The 17598-nt window shown below is 37.0% G+C and overlaps 1 protein-coding gene across 2 annotated transcripts in view; it reads left to right on the top strand.

Moving 5' to 3' along the window:
- The window catches only part of LOC115211913 (scavenger receptor class B member 1), a 48632-nt gene extending 41022 nt beyond the window's left edge, over positions 1-7610 (top strand). The window contains exons 11-14 of one of the 2 annotated variants that reach the window (XM_036503396.1): positions 2937-2988; positions 6303-6467; positions 7317-7354; positions 7390-7610. In XM_036503396.1, the coding sequence (XP_036359289.1) occupies positions 2937-2988; positions 6303-6467; positions 7317-7340 (241 nt within the window). In that variant the 3' untranslated portion in view covers positions 7341-7354; positions 7390-7610. Of the gene's footprint in view, positions 1-2936; positions 2989-6302; positions 6468-7316 lie in introns of both variants that reach the window. The other variant, XM_029780661.2, reaches the window with a different exon arrangement.
- Positions 7611-17598: the final 9988 nt, after the last annotated feature.

The following is a 17598-nucleotide window of genomic DNA, read 5'->3' as shown; positions in this document are numbered from 1 at the left end:
TTTTACTAATAACAAACACACACGTGTTTGCATGTAGTTGTATGTGTATGTAGTTGTATGTGTATGTAGTTGTATATGTATGTGTATGCGTGTGTGTGAGGAATGACACACACACACTCACGCACGCACACATGTACATCAATGCTTTCGGAGTGATATGTTAAAATATTGAGTTTTCTCGAATTTTGTCTTAATTGGGGGTGAAATTGAAAGAAATATATTATGGCATGAGCGAATGGAGTACTTTGAAAAATCTTAGGTAAATTCTAATTGAAGAAGTTGTGTGAGGATTAAATGGTTATGTATTTATTTGTTTCTGTTTGCTGTGTTTTTTTATTTTTTGAGTAGTGGTTTAAACACTTTCAGTTTAGTCTTCCTCAAATTAATCACTCTGTCACTATTTACTTTCATTTTATTCGTTGCCCACTGTGTGTGTGCGTTTGCGTGTGGTGTAAACCAGACTAAGAAAAGCATTTGACACACACACCAGAATGTGAGTTTTCTGTAAATTTTGCTTAATTGGAGTTTAAATTTTAAAAACTGGACCTGGCATGACGCGATGCATTGTACTCTTAAAAATGCTAGGTAAATTGTAATTGAAGAAATCCTATATTGTAGATTTGTATAACTCCCAAAGGGAAGCAGATAAAATCTGCCTTTTATAATAAGAGATATATATATATGTATATATTTATATGTATACATACACACACGCACATGCATGCATATCTATGTATACACTTGCATATTTCTGCTCTAATACAGATGCTACAAGTGATTGTGTTGTTATTACTTATTTCAATAACATGTCCTCTTGTTTTGCATCTTCATGGATACATAAAATAAGAGATCACTTGAAAAACAGGTTAAGAGTTTACATCCAGCTGTAAAACAATGTCTCAGTAATATATTCTTTTAACCCATGCAAGCATGGAATAATGGATGTAAAATTGTATGAATGAATATTTAAACTTAAACAATGTTAATTTTTATCATCTGTAGTTATTTATTGCAACCTGTTTCTGGGTGCACTAAAGAACTACCAAAGTCTCTATTTGCATTACATGATGCTGAGAAGCAATGAATAAGTCTTTTGTTCACAACATTATCAACATTTATTTCCATCATTCTGTGTATGTGTGCTGTATTTGCTCCTATATACACATACAAGGTGCATTCCAGAAACTTTGAGACTTTTTCAAAGCACAAAACACTAATCTCCTTCGAAGTAGGATCCCCTGATTTCATTGCACTTGAAGTGCTCCAGTTGCTTCCTGAAGACCCCATGGAAACCCTCCAAATAAGGCGGTGAGCTGGCAGAAACATTAGCATGCCAGGAGAAATGCTTAGTGGTATTTTGTCTGCTGTTATGTTCTGAGTTCAAATTCCACCGAGGTCAACTTTGCTTTTCATCCTTTCAGGGTCGATAAATTAAGTACCAGTCATGCACTGGGGTCGATCTAATTGACTTAATCCCTTGTTTGTCCCCTCTATGTTTAGCCCCTTGTGGGCAATAAAGAAATAGGAAACCCTCCAAAGGGAAGATGTCCAGGACCCTTGTCACAGCTTCCTTCATCTTCCTAATGTCTTCAAAATGACTGCCCCTAAAGTTCTTCAGCTTAGGAAACAACCAAAAGTCACAGAGAGCAAGGTTTGGACTGTAGTGGGGGTGAGGTACAGTTTTGATGCCCACCTCTCTCAAGTAGTTGGTTACCAGGATGGGATTGTGGACTGGTGCATTGCCCTTGTGCAGGTGCCACTGACCTGACTGGAAGTGCTTTGGCCTTTTGTGTCAAAATCTCTTTCTGAACTCCCTTGAAACTTCCACAAAGTACTCTTTGTTAATTCTCTGGCCAGGGGATATCCAGTGTATGTAGATGATGTTCTTGCTATCAAAAAATGGAATCATTAAGAGATTTCCAGTGGACTTGCTTTGCTTGGCCTTCTTTTATCTGGGGCAGTTGAAATGCTTCCATTGGGTACTTCTGTTTCTTGGTCTCTCGATCATAACAGTAGATCTAGCTTTCATCACAGGTCACCAGAGACTTAAAAACTCTTGGATTGGAAGTGATGAGTTCAACCATCTCCTTGCTGTCTTTCCTTCTGTTCATCACTGAGCACCCTGGGAACAAACATTGCACAAATTTTGCACATGTTTAGATCTTCATGAATAATTCCATGTACACTTGCCACACCAACTCCAAACGCTATGCTTATTGTCTTTATAGACATATGATGGTCATTCACAAAATTGCAAAATTTTCTCAACTAATTTCAATGTTCTGATGTTCCTCTCCCTTCCACACTCCTCATTGTTTCTCACCTCAACTCTACTATCCTTGAACTTCTGTGCCAGTGAGAAACAGATGCTCAGTTCATACAAATTAATCCATAAGCAATGTGGAACATTTCATAAGTTTCCCTAGTGTTTTCGCCCAGTTTAACAAAACTTTATTTCATAGCAAGCTTCCTAACTATCTTCACACCCCAACTGCATTCTGCAAACTAGTCAGCTGTGACAAGCAGTATTTAGCAGGGAGTGTTCAAAGTGCTGCTATGATTGTCTCCTTCAATCTGGAATAACAAAAGTTGGTAGATGTATAGTAATGATATACTCAAATAAAAATAATTTTTCACAGTTATAATTTGCCTCTCCTAAAATAGTCCCAAAACTTCTGGAATGTGCCACTTGTCCACACATGCATGCATCCACATATGCACTCACACACACACACTCACACACACACACACACACGCACACACAAACCGAAAATATATGGACAGATGAAAATACAAGCAGGTACAATGACACGTACACACACATACATATACATGCATGCACATTATATATATATATACACATTTTTTTCCTCACTCATTCTCTTTATCTATCATGCTTTCTACAACTTTCAACATGGAATAAAAACCGTATGCAGAATATCTCAGCAATTAGATAAAAAAGCTCTTCCAGTCCTGTGGATTGATGAGGTAAGTACTTGACCCTTTTCTACCCTATTCTTCTGGAAAAGTATAGTGCCACCCTCTCCTTCTAGATCTGAAAGTATTTTCAGTTTCTTCTTTAATTACTGCAAATTCTTCTTTAGTTACTGCTCTTTTGAACTAATACATTGTACCCACAACAATCTCAAGATCACTTCATACATCCTTTCTCATCATTCTTACTCTGTGCTAAGCTTTATATTAAGTGCTTTCCTCAAAACCCTCATCTCCAGACCTGCAGCCCTCTGGAACTCCCTTCATGCCTTCAATTTCCCTAAAGAAATCCAAACTGACCATCAGTCACACCAAATTCATCAATTTAAGTGACTTAGCAAAATTTATGTACTCTGTCTTTTCTCATCCCAGGACTAAAAGTTGAAAAAGAAAAGTTATCAAAAGCTTTTAAGGGCTGATACTTTGATGCAGCTTCTCTTGTCCATCATATACAACATTCCTAGATTATAATTATGATTTTCCAAGGTATTAGGTTGGCCAAGATATCCATTCAGTTTTTGTTGACACTAAACTTTAAGCACTCTCGTAAGCAGCTAACTTCAATCTGTCTCTTGCACAAGTGCACTCATCAGATACTTGACACTTCAATAGTTCAATACAAACTTGTGACAAGTTGTATTTTTTGTGTTAGGAATCATCCTGAAAGGGAAAACCAAAACAAACATTATCAACACCTCATGCTTTTTTTTAATTTTAAAAAAGGCAAAAAAGTGGTAGAAACCTGCAGAACGATATGCATTAGTGGAAGCTGTTGTGGAACATGTGTACCAGAAGTGGTTTTTCAAGATTTCAATTGGAAAATTTTTCAGTTTAAGTCACACCTTTTTCCATCCAGGCAACTGAGATTAACAACAACAAAATTAAGGAGTTAATTGCCACAACCCCCGTTGTATGACCATAATGATCACAGATATTCTCCAAGTTTCCAAATCAAGCATTGAAAACCATCTGCATCAACTTGGTTATGTCAGCTGGCTTGAAGTTTGGGTCCTACATTAATTGAATGAGACTAACCTCACCCAGCCAATTTCCATCTGTGATTTGTTGCAGAAATGGAAAGATGCATATATACCGTGATGTACATATACTATGATGCACACATTCTGCAATGCACACATTCCATGTTGCACATATTCCACGATGCACATATTCTGCGAAGCACATAATTTGCAAAGCACATAATCCATGATGCACATAATCCATGATGCACATATTCCATGATGCACATATTCCGCAATGCACATATTCTGTGACGACTCGTTTCACTAAAACAACTAAATTCATATCTTTTTGAATGTTCTATATTATTATTCATATTTTCTATGTACTTTTTTTTCTGTTCACTTTGAAAATGTTTGTATTCTTACATACACACAGGCATGCACTTTTCCTCAGCACCTGGCCTTGCACACATTGTTCATGCACACATACATGCTAACACTGTCACATTCATGCACCACACCATGCCTTTCTCGCTTGTTTTTCATGTTCCCTGCACTCTTGTAGATACAACTCACCTCTGTAAAAGCCTAGGTCAGGCCCATATACATAGAGAAAATTGTTTGTCCCTTACAACACGCCAACATGTCACACTTTTGCTCTTGCACATTCCAAGGCATTTAATACCTCATGCATTGGCTGCATATCCAGCACTGCCTTAAGCACTGGCATATTCAACATTGTACACTGTAATTAATGCACTAGCTCACTGCCTTGTGAGCCTTTATGCACACATGTACATGCAACTCTATTATGCCTCTACTGCCTTGTTTTTCAACATGTCTGTGCCAGCTTAGCTCAGCTCTTTTCCTAACTTGATGCACGTCAGATGTTCACATGATCTGCACTCATGTTTAGACATAGTTTCCCTCTGTTAGACCCCTGTTTGGTTACGTAATGAATGGAGAAAATTACCTGTCTCATGCATCACTCCAGCATGCTCCACTGTCGTTCTTGCTAACCTCAACAATTAACCACGACAACAATATCAGACACGTTTCACTTCAGAAAAACCTTCAAGGCATTTTCACACACTGCAATCTTGCAGGAAGAGCCTCGGTATCCTGGATTGCAAATACACTCACTCGCTAACCTGAGTTCATTTTATACTGAATTTTGATACGTTCACCTGCACTCGTGTATACGTCCTCACACGCACATAGGTGTTAACTCATTTTCCGTACTGCCCAGTCACTGACTGCACATTCTGGCACAAAAAGCGACACTGCTATTCAGACTCACTTGAATAAATATCTATCCCATATACACTTCCCTGAACCTCTCTCCTGATTTGCAAAATTTTTCTTCAACCATGCATTTCTTTCTCTTCCTCGATTGTTTGTTTCCTTTTCTTGTAACCTCTCTGGAGAGAGAGTGATGTAGTGGCTTCATACAGGCATAGCGTGGACTTGATCCTAGATCACCAAATTTCACTTAACAGTTCAACAGCATTTTCTCACGGTGAAACAATAGTTTTTCTGTGAATGATAGCAGTTACATTTGCCAGATGCTTTTGCTAAGCAGAATAATGTCTTTACCACTTGACCCTTCTAACCTCTTCTAGGCCACCAAAAGCTAGAACAGAGATAACAAACCCCAACAAAATCGATTGTTCCAGCAATATGTTTATCCTACTGGCTGGTTTTGGATAGTTATAAAAGCAAGACCTCCACAAGCCAAAGTCAGTTAGTGAGAGTGACGGACAGAGAGGTGGCTGACTGGCTCAAGCAAAATGCTGTCTCGACTGAGGTAACTTCACAGTGTGACAACTATGGAATTAACCAATGTAGGAGCTGCCTCGTCCTACACTCTCTTGCTTTCACTGACTCACTTTCTTTTCTCTCTAACATTACCATATCTCTCTATATATACTACTATGAGATTGTGTACACACATACTGGCTGAAATTAACTCTTTTTACCTCGCATGCTTTTCCATTTACTAATTATACATACCAACCCATCGTGGTTTTGGATATATACAAAGTAACGGTAAATAAATGTTTCTTTACAACATTGATCACTGTTCTTCTTCCATCTTGCTTACTGGCAACCAACACCTTTACTACATTAGTTACAAAATGGTAACTCACCAATGAAGAACTAACCGTTACACATACATATGTATACATGTATACATACACGTGTATACATAAAGGCAAACACACAAAGTCACACAGATACATGCACTAGCGTACTTGCAGGCATGTACATATCCACCCATATATCAAAGTTTATTGCCTCCTTTAACATTTACTCTCCTCTTTCTTTTACTTTTCATATTTTCAGAATGCTGAAGTTGATTCAGAGACTGCTAAGAAGTTCCAAGATGAGGTGGGAATTCCAATGAAAGTAATGTTTGGAGTTAAATATGGTCTCCTAAGTCTTGGCGGTTTCCTAGTACTTTTGGCTCTGTTGCTACTGATGCGTAATGCAATTGTATCTGAAACTAAGGTACTGTCATATTTTTGGTTAAATTATGCATTTTCTGTTAATTTGTATGAGAATAATAATAATAATAATAATAATAATAATAATTATTATTATTATTATTATTATTATTATTATTATTATTATTATTATTATCATTATGAAAAAGCAAAAAACAAAACAAAGGAATAGTTTTTATTATTAATATTATTATATTGATTTTAAAATCCCTCTTAGAGTCTATGCTAACTTTCTTCTTTATAAAGTCAATAAAATAAAATAAAGGTCAAGAACCAGATATTGATTTGCACGCTAACGATCTATCATGGCGACTGATAGATCTCGACTTTTCTCTCCTCGTTTCTCCTTTTTTCTCTCTTTGTTTCTCTCCTTTTTTTTTTCTGTGTCCCTTTCTGTAGAAGAGCGTAGGCTCGAAATGTAAACGACTTTTTCTATTCCTGAGCATTATACTTATACATCTATTTGTTTTGTACACCACCTATCTTCGTCTTTTGTTTTTTTTGTAAACTCTCCCTATATATATATATATATATATATATATATATATATATATATATATGGGGGGGGGGTGTTCTGTGTGTATACATGTACATTCCCCACTTATTCTTTAACTGTTTGTATGAAACATCTTGTATATATGGGCTGCCCATGTGACCAATAAAAGAAAGGATTATTAATATTATTAGGTTCTAGTAGCAGCATAGAAATGTCAAGTTCCTCACTATTTGTCACCACCTCATCCTTTCCTCTACAAAATTGTTGAATGTAACAAATGATTTTTTTTCTTTATTTTTCTGTTTTTAAATTAATTGATGACAAAATGGTTTCTAAACATTTCTTTTTCTGTTTCAGCGACATGGTTACGAAAGCATATAAGCATAACATTAGTGGACAACTGAGTGCTTGGGGTTAAATTTTTTTTTCCAACCAATTTTCCCCTTTTACCAATTTATTCAAAAAAAGTCTCCAGTTCAAGTCACAACTTTAATGACTCTATTACAAGACAGTTGAATGGTTTAAAAAAAGAACATGTTGTTGTTGTTATGATTATTCTTATTACTATTATTATTATTATTATTATTATGATACAGGTGGCAAGCTGACAGAATTGTTAGCATGCTGGACGAAATGCTTAGCGGTATTTCGCCTGTTGCTACATTCTAAGTTCAAATTCCACCGAGGTCAACTTTGCCTTTCATCCTTTCAGGGTCAATAAATTAATTACCAGTTGAGCACTGAGGTCGATGTGATCGACTGTCCCCCTCCCCTCAAAATCCAGGCTGTGTGCCTATAGTAGAAATTATTATTATTATTATTATTATTATTATTATTATTATTATTATTATTATTATCAAGGCACCAAGCTGTCAGAATTGTTAGCATACCAGACAAAAATCCTTAGCAGTATTTTTTCCAGCTTTATGTTTTGAGTTCAAAATACCACTGAGATTGACTTTGCTTTTCATTTTGTCAGGGGTAATAAAATAAGTACCAGTTGAGCACTGGGGTTGATATAATTGACTTCCCCTCCCCTCAAATTGCTGGCCTTGGCTAAACAAAATTACAAATGTGTTCTGAATTTGAATTTTGCTAGGGTTAACTTCACCTTTCATTCTTCTGGGGCTATCAGAATAAGAACAATTATTAGACCAGGCTTGATATAACCTACTGCTGATGCAACAAAATTGATATGCTCTTTTCAAGAGTTGTGCTCTTGAGCCAGTTATTATTATTATTAAGCTGGCAAAATTGTTAGCATGCTGGACAAAATGCTTAACAGCATTTTGTCTGTATATACTTTCTGAATTCAAATTCACTGAGGTTGACTTTGCTTTTCATCCTTTCAGGGTCGATAAAATAAGTACCATTTGAGCACTGAGTTTGATGTAATTGACTAGTCCTCTTTCCCTCAAATTTCAGGCTTTGTGCCTGTAGTAGAAAGGATTTTTATTATTATTAAGGCAGCAACATCTGTCTTTATGTTCTGAGTTCAAATTCCATCAAGGTTGATTTTGACTTTCATTCTCTCAGGGTTAATAAAATAAGTACCAGTTGAGCACAGGAGTCGATGTAGTTGACTTCCCTTCCCCTAAAAAAACCCCAGACCTTGTGCCTTTGATCAAAAGGATTATTATTATCAATCATCATCATCATCATTATTATTGTCTTCATCATCATCATCATTATCATCAGTCTGATAGCAGTAACAGTAGAACACAGGACAAAATATTTTGCAGTATTTAATTATGTCTCCTTATATCTCAAATTCAAATCCTGCCAGGGTTGACTTTGCCCTTTCATTACTCATTTCTATGCTTTGTCTTTTCTGTAATCTTAGCCCAAGCACTACTGAAGTCTACTTTGACTTTGATTTCTCTACAATTAATTTTATTTTACAAACTTCCTACCAGAAACTTTTGGCTCTTTGCATCTTGAAGTCAATCAATTTCATAAGATTTAGAAGGACAAGAAAGCATTGTACAATAGAACAAGTAATCAGCCTTTGCTGAGTGGAATCTATGACTTGGTTTTGATTCTCAGTTTCTGCTAGTTAACTTTATTTATACAACTGGTGTTAATGTTTGCCTTAAAAAAAAGACAATGAATGTCATACAATTTTATTCCCCTTCCCTATTAAAGTTGTGGTTTTGAGTGAATCTGGAGAAATTGTTGAAAAATTATAGTAATTGTGCAATACATATATAATTTATATAAAAATCAAATTTATTATTATATCAATCACTTAATCAATGTTTTATTTATCCCTGGTAAGCATTGTAGAGCAAGAAATAAGGTCCCAGGCTGCTGAGTACCACATTATATGGGCTATGGGTCAGCATAAACAGTAAGGTATTGGACAAAGTGCTTTGCAGTATTTAGCTTCATCTCTTTTCATTCTGTTCCAAGTCGAGACAAGAAATACTAGTTAAGTATTAGGGTCCATTTATAGCCTTGCCCTAAAATTTGTGCTTATGGTAAATTTCAAAATTCTCTTCATTATTATTTAGGTGAGGAATAGCAAAACCTATGGAATAACAAACAAAATGCTCTGCAGTACTTAACTTCATTCCTTTACATTCTAAGTTCAAATCCTGCTCGGTTCAATTTTGCCTTTCATCAATCTCAGGTTGATAAAATAAAATACCAGCCACTTATTGAGGCTGATTTAATTAACTAACTAACCCCCTCCCGCTTAAATTTTTGGCCTTGTGCCCATATAAGAAGTGATTATAATTATTTTGTTATAGTTTCATTAATTTATTTTCAGATATAGTGCCTGGTGCTCTGTATTTTCTATTGAAATTAACTAATTACCTTTATATCAATAAAATTTTATGAAATCTTTTAAACTATTTCTTGTTTATATATTTTATTTTCTCTTTTAAAACATCCATCATCATCATCATCATCATACATCTGTTTTTTCATGCTGGCATCAGTGCATTTGTCTTGCATCATCTCAACAATGTTTCAGTCTCTCCTCATCTACCACGCCCAGAGGAAAAGAGAAGCATCCAACTTTGTTGTTGTTTTGTGTGTGTATGTATGTGTGTTAAAAACAAAAGGAAGAAAATACTTTGAGAACTTTAACATGAACAAAAAAGAGAAATTTACATTTTTATGAAACATGCTACCAGTTTCAGTCATTTTAAAAACAATTTGGTCATGCTGTAAGTGAAGGGAAAATAAATTGAAAATTCTAAGAGTTCATGTATTTTTTCTAACTAAAGTCACATAGTGCTAATTGTTGTTTCCTAGTGATTGTTGCTGGATCACAGTACTAGTAACAGCAATAGCTTTAGCAGTGGCTATATATATATATATATATATATATATATATATACCAGTGGGCAAGCTAGATGTAGTAGATAGCTTCCATTATCTAGGTGACCAAGTTAGTAGTGGAAGTGGATGCTCCAAGAGCATAGTCATGAGAATAAAATTAAGATGGATAAAGTTCAGAGCACTCCTACCCCTGCTGACAACAAAGGGCCTCTCTCTCAGAGTTGATGCTTGTGTGCGAACAGCTTTGCTACATGGCAGTGAAACATGGGCTCTGACAGCCAAGGAAATGTGTAGGCTTGAAAGAAATGAAGCCAGTATGCTTCGCTGGATGTGCAATGTCAGTGTGCATGTTTGACAGAGTGTAAGCATCTTGGGAGAAAAGTTAGGCATAAAAGGCATCAGATATGGTGTGCAAGAGAGACGACTGCGCTGTTATGGTCATGTGATACATATGGATAAGGACAGCTGTGTAAAGAAGTGCCAATCTCTAACTGTGGAGGGAACCTGTGGTAAAGGTAAACCCAGGAAGACATGGAACATGGTGGTGAAACATGACCTTTGAACTTTGAGTCTCACAGAGGCAATGACTAGTGACCAAGACCTTTGACAATGTGCTGTACTTGGTAGGATTCATCTAGCCAAGTGCATCTGTGCTGGTGGCATGTAAAGAACACCTCATGGAGACAAAGTGGCTGAGTTCCTTTCAAGCATTGGGCCTCACGAAGGCAAAGTGGCTGAGTTCCTTTCAGATGTTGGGCCTCATGGAGGCAATGACCGAGACCTTTGACATTATGTCGTGCTTGAGAAGAAGACTCATCAGGCCAAGCAAAATCAATGTCATGGCAAATACCAGTGTCTTGCAAATGACACGTAAAAACACTCATTACACTCTCAAAGTGGTTGGCATTAGGAAGGGCATCCAGTCATAGAACACCCTGCCAAATCAGACTGGAGTCTGGTGCAGCCTTCCAGCATGCCAGCCTGGTCGAACTGTCTAACCCGTGCTGGCATGGCAACAGATGTTAAATGATGATGATGATGATGATGTATGTATAATCAAAGCAACAGAAGCAGTATAAATACCAAAAGTTAAACTTTATCACCACTAAAAAGTGGATGCTGTATTAGAACACACAATATTGCAATATTTACTATTTCCTTTATGACAGTACATACTTTTTCTTGTCTGTCCCAAACAACAATATTCGGCATGTTATGCTTACACTTGACAGACGTTCTAATGGGAATGTTCTACCAGTATTCTTTGAGTTGATGTCTGTGTTCAATAACAGGGTGATCCTTTATGTTTATTCCATATGTATGTACATATATATATATATATATATGACATGTTAAATCATGCCGGTGACACGTTAAATGCCAGCGCCACCTGACTGGCGTCCGTGTCAGTGACATGTAAAAGCACCAACCAATCGTGGCCGTTTGCCAGCCTCCTCTGGCCCCTGTGCTGGTGGCACGTAAAAAGCACCCACTACACTCACTGAGTGGTTGGTGTTAGGAAGGGCATCCAGCTGTAGAAACACTGCCAGATCAGACTGGAGCCTGGTGCAGCCTCCTGGCTTCCCAGACCCCAGTGGAACCACCCAACCCATGCTAGCATGGAAAACGGACGTTAAACGATGATGATGATGATGATGATATATATTAATGCTTGTTTTTATTTGAGTTACATTAGACAGAAAGATTATTCAATAATTTTTGTAGAGTACCCATTTACAAGAATAGTGTTGACATTAACTTCAAAGTTTCAGCTTGTTTAACCTACATTGGACAGTTCAATGAAAGCTAAGCAGACTAAACTGCTAGACTATTCTTGTAAAAGAATAATATATACGTGTGTGTATGTTGTGCTTCCATTGTCTTGATAAGTGTGCACTAATTGTAAACACAAAAATCACTGTTACACAAAAAGAGTATTTTTTATTTTTACAATCATCATTGAATGATTGTTGGCCAGCCATTGAACTGTTCACTGTTTGAAGGTCAAGAAGAAATATCTTTCTTGTAAACATTTGAATTTGGTGACAGGAGGAGCATCTGACTGAGAAAACTCTGCTTCAACAACTGTGCAACTGATGCAAGTATGAAAAAGTGGGCATTAAAATGATGGTTATGATATACATATGTACAGTGTGTATGGGCTAAATTTGACAGTTTGCATAAAATGTAAAATAAAACACAATATCCCATCCAAAAATAAAGGTATTTTAAAAAATCGAAAGATATCAACTGGGTGACAATAGTTTACTCAAAATAGCTGCACTCAGCATCCACCAAGGCCTCAAGATGCATCCAGAACCTGTAGCATGCAATCCTTACTGTGTCCTTGGCAAGATCTTGGCCTTCAGTTCAGTCTTTGTGTTGCAGGTAGAGTAGTTATTTTCTTTCTCAACTATGCCCCACACATAGTAAAACATGGAATTACAATCAGGGGAATTAGGAGGCTAGGAATTGGGGCTGCTGAAGTCATAGAAATTCTCCAATAACTATTTCTAACTTATCCAGAGCTATGGCAAGGGGCCAAATCCTGCCAGCACATAAATGGCCTTCCAAGAGCAACCCTCTCAAGCCAGAATTTGACCACTATCTCTAGCAGTTCCACATAGCCATCAGAATTTAGCCAAAGGCTCTGTTTAATGATGTGGGGCAGCAATACTAGCCTCAGTGGAGACACATACAAAGACCATCACAGTTTGGGGAAACTTGGTTTTCATGATGTCCATGTCCCATCTTACAGCCTTTACAGTGTTCACAGAGCTTTGAGCAGCAGCCACCTGACATGAATCATCATGATACAGGTAACTCTTTTCCAATATTCAAATAACTCCCGGTTCTTCTTGTCAGCTACCTTTTTCCCAGCTACAAGCTCAATCTTCATGCTCTCCACTTCCATTGACTGTTTACCAATACATCAAGCTGTTCCCGAAAAAAGGAAACATAAAGAATTATATTTAGCCCAAACACTGTGTGTGTGTGTGTGTGTGTGTGGTGTGTGTGTGTGTGTGTGTGTGTATGTGTGTGTGTGTGTGCATACATAGATATGTTCTTAACTGACCAACAAATTCTTATAACCAACTTTCAAATGGAGAATCATGTTTTAAGTCTTTGAATTCTAAAGGGAGGGTGGCCATAGAAGAAAAAAGATATCAAGTGCTTCATTTGGTTAACTACATCATGTGATTATGGTTGCTCTCAAACAACAGCAACCATAATTAATCAAAATCTGGAAGAAATTTAAACAAGTTAAAACAGAGTAAGAAGGATTACAATCAACCAAACAGAGAATGAAAAATTCAGGAGAGAACATATGGCTGACTGAATAAGGTCCTGGACAAATCAAGGGGTCAGAAGTTTATACTCTCACTGGTACTGCATTGTGTTGCTGACTGAAATACTTAACTTTCAAATAACCCAGTCTAATTAACTGTAAATAGATAGCCACAAAATAGGAACAAATCACTGGTTGTAATTTCCATGCAGTTGGTTGACTTGTTAGAAATAAATCAACTCTTACTCAAATTGCACCCTATAATAGAGTAGTTCCTTATATACGAAAAAGAATGGATGGTCACAGCTAAAGCATCTTTGATCACAGGTCAGCTCAATGAGGGTTGACTTGAGACTAATTTTATAGTAATGCTAACAATAACCAGAATAGTTCTGGTCAGTGGTAGTCAATTGTTTATTAGGTTGCAGCTATTTTTATTGATCAACAATGCTGTGGATAAAGCTAAAAATGGTGATAGGCCTGATTTACCCATATTATACTACAATAAGGGACATTGCCCTTTCTTTTATGTTTTTACTGGTTTCAGTCATTTGACTGTGATTATTCATTAGTTAAGGGACTGAAGAGATTGACAGTTCACATATTGTACAGATGGTGATATGCTTTGGTAATGATGACCAAACTAACTTTTAACTATTTCTCCCTGGTCTACTCCACCCGGATGTAAATAAAATGCAGTGAGATTGAACTTAGCATTGTACACATGGGGCACTGTAAGAGTAACAAGCATCTTGTTATCTCTGTGTGCTAAGTTCAAGTCTACTGTGTGGCACTTTGTTTTCTACTGTAGCACTAGGTCAACCAAAGTCTTGCGAGGAAATTTGGCTGAGGGAAGCTAAAAGAAGCTTGTATATGTATATATATCATTTAATGCACACAGTGTTTAAATGATATTTATTTCTCACTGGATGGGGTACTTTATTTATTGATCCTACCTATAATCGAACAATAAACTATATATATATATATATATATATATATATATTACACAAGAATATCAAATTCCTCCCATGTGGCACGCTTGAACAATTGTGGAAATTTCTTCATATGAAATCATTGGTTGCCTTGTTAACCCACAAATAAAGTGTGTGTGTGTGTACATATAGAAATATATTAAAGGGAGAATTTATTCTCCTATGACATACACTGCAGTGACTAGCATATTTTGCATCTGAATCTGCTTAGGCATGTTTAGATCTTGCTGTATACTGTAAAAATAACAATTTTTTTCATTGGTTGACAAATATAAGAATCAATCAGAAAATTTGTTCACTGAAAGTTTAAACAAAGCCAGGGGCTTTATGTAGGCTCAAGATTCTAGCTGTTTCAAGCTGATAAAACACATATTGAAACACCAGTGTCCCAAAATGTCATGTGCCAACATGCTGAATGTGTTGAATACACTGTTGTTGTAAAAGGGAGAGATTATTAATAGGCACAGGTGTGGCTGAGTAGTAAGATGATTGCTTCCCAACCACATGGTTTGAGGTTCAGTCTCACTGCTTAGCACTTTGGGTATGTAACTTCTACTCTAGTCTTCTACTTGAGTGGTTTTGGTAGAAAGAAATTGAAAGAAGCCCATCATATATATATATATATATATATGTATATATCTGTGTGTGTGTGTCTTTGTATTTGTCCTCCCCATCACTGCTTTACAACAGGTGTTGGTGTGTTTATATCCCCATAACTTAGTGGTTCAGCAACAGAAACTGATAGAATAAGTACTAGGGTTAAGAAATGAGTCCTGGACCAAGGTGGTGTTCCAGCATGGCCGCAGTCAAATGACTGAAACAAATAAAAGAATATATGTGTTTGTGTGCGCGCGTGCATGCATACGTGACTGTCTCCTTACCATACCATCACATGATAGCTCTTAGCGGGAGTCATTGTCTTACCAGTGGTCTTCTTTGTTTCCAATCATCAGTCAAAATGTGTCTGGCCATTGGGAAATATTTTCCTTGGAAACAGGTAAGTATTGAAGACAAGAAGGACATCTGGCTATAGAAAATCTTTACTTCACTTCATACTCTTGCTTGATGAGGCTGGGGTCATTTCAGGTTAGTGGTCCCAGAAACATCATCATGTATAGAGCCAACCAAGTCCACCAGTGCTCTCCATTGCTGGCAGTCCCATGCTAGCCCATCTGCATCATCCATGGTGACAATGAGCCTCTGGAGATCTTTCCCAATCATATCTGGCCATTTGGTGTGGGGTCTGCCATGAAGCATCTTCCAGCCTGCAGCTGTTGCATCGAACGAGAGTAAAGCTCTGCTAGAATGATCTAGAAGACAAAGTTCTTTGTTGGAAACACAAAGGTACTATATAATGTTCTCAATGGTTCTCAGGATTCTGCAATCAAAGCCATTGATCCTCTTTGCCAGGGTCTTTGAGAAAGGTCATGTTTCTGCTCCATAGAAGAGAATGGAGAGGGTCGATGTGTTGTAGATGTGGAGCTTCATCTTCCATGAGACAGAGCAGTGGCATCAAAGGGGCTTCCATAAGGAGTACATGAACCTGGTAGCCAGACCACATCTGTGGTTGTCTCCAGGGTCAGGTGTCCATTGTTGGTGACTGTGGAGGTCAGGTAGATGAAGGAGCAGACAAACTCTAAGACATCAGGGCCAATATTGAGAGGGGGAAGGTCCAAGCCATGTCCAACATGCATCAGCTTCGTCTTTGCCCAGCTCACCTGAAAGCCAAGCTTTGCCAATTCTCTTTATATGGTCAGTATGTCCCTGAACTGGTTGAGTTGCTGATGATGATATAAGGTACTATTGGTCAACCTGAGGCTAGAGCAGAAAATACTTGCTGAAAGTGCCAATCAGTAGGAATGAACTCAACTCCACATAGTTGAAAATTTCATGACCATAACCATGTATGTGTGAAAAGACATTCTAAGTCTTTGCATGTCACCAAATGGGCAAAATAGTGATGATGTTTATTTTCTGTATGGACATTATAACTGGTTGTTCTGAATTTTCAAAACTAATGAAATAGATAATCCCTCATTTGAAAAAACAGGTAAAAATTGGCAACAGGAAAGGTGTCCAGAAGTAAAATGCTGCCAGAAATATGCTCCTGTCCAATTCATGCTACCTTTGAAAAACAGATGTTAAATGAATAAATGAATGTAGACAAATGTAATAAAATGCCATTTCTGTCACTTCACTACTGCTCTTACAATAATGCTAATAATAATTCCTTCTTATTTGAACCAGGAATTTTTAGAGGAGGGGGGAAAGTTGATTACATTGACCCAGTACAAAACAGGGGCTTTTTCATATCAATCCCAGAGGGATGAAAGGCCAAGTTGATCCTGGTGGTATTTGAAGTCAGAGCATAAACAGCCTGAAGAAATGCTGCTTAGCATTTTGTCCAATGCTCTAAAGATTTTGTAAACTTTTCACCTCAGTAATAATAGTTTCTAACATAGGTACATCAGAAATTTGTGGGGAACGGATAGTCAGGTATATCAATCCCAATGTTTGACTGGTATTTTACAATTCTGGATGGAAAGCAGGCAAAATTAAGCCCAATAGGATATGAACTAATAATGCAAAAGAACATAATTCAATACCACAAGGTATTTCTTCAGGTATTTAGCCAATTCATTGCCCTAATAATAATTGTTTTTAATTAAGACACAAGGTCAGCAATTTTGAAGGGAGAGCAGGGTTAGTTGATTATCTTGGCCACCATGCTAAAATTGGGTTTTTTTCTATCGATGCCAGAGGGATAAAAGGTGAAACTGACCTTAATGGTATTTGAACTCAAAATATAAAAGAGTAGAAACAAATGATGCAAAGCATTTTTTCTGATGCTCTACCACTGTTTAAAAAACAAAGTTGACTTTGGTACGATTTGAACTTGGAAAGCAAAACACTGGAACATGTACCACAAGGTATTTTGCCCAATACTCCAGTAATTCTGCCAATCACTCTCCTATTAAGTAATGATTTCTGATTTAGGCACAAGGCCAGCAACTATTTAGAAGAGGGACTAGACTATTAAATTAACTCTTTCAGACCTGAGTGC

This window comes from Octopus sinensis, linkage group LG5 (genome assembly GCF_006345805.1).
Source record: "Octopus sinensis linkage group LG5, ASM634580v1, whole genome shotgun sequence".
Lineage (NCBI taxonomy): Eukaryota > Metazoa > Mollusca > Cephalopoda > Octopoda > Octopodidae > Octopus > Octopus sinensis.
Note: the sequence above shows the minus strand (reverse complement) of the source record. Positions and strands in the feature narration are given on the sequence as shown.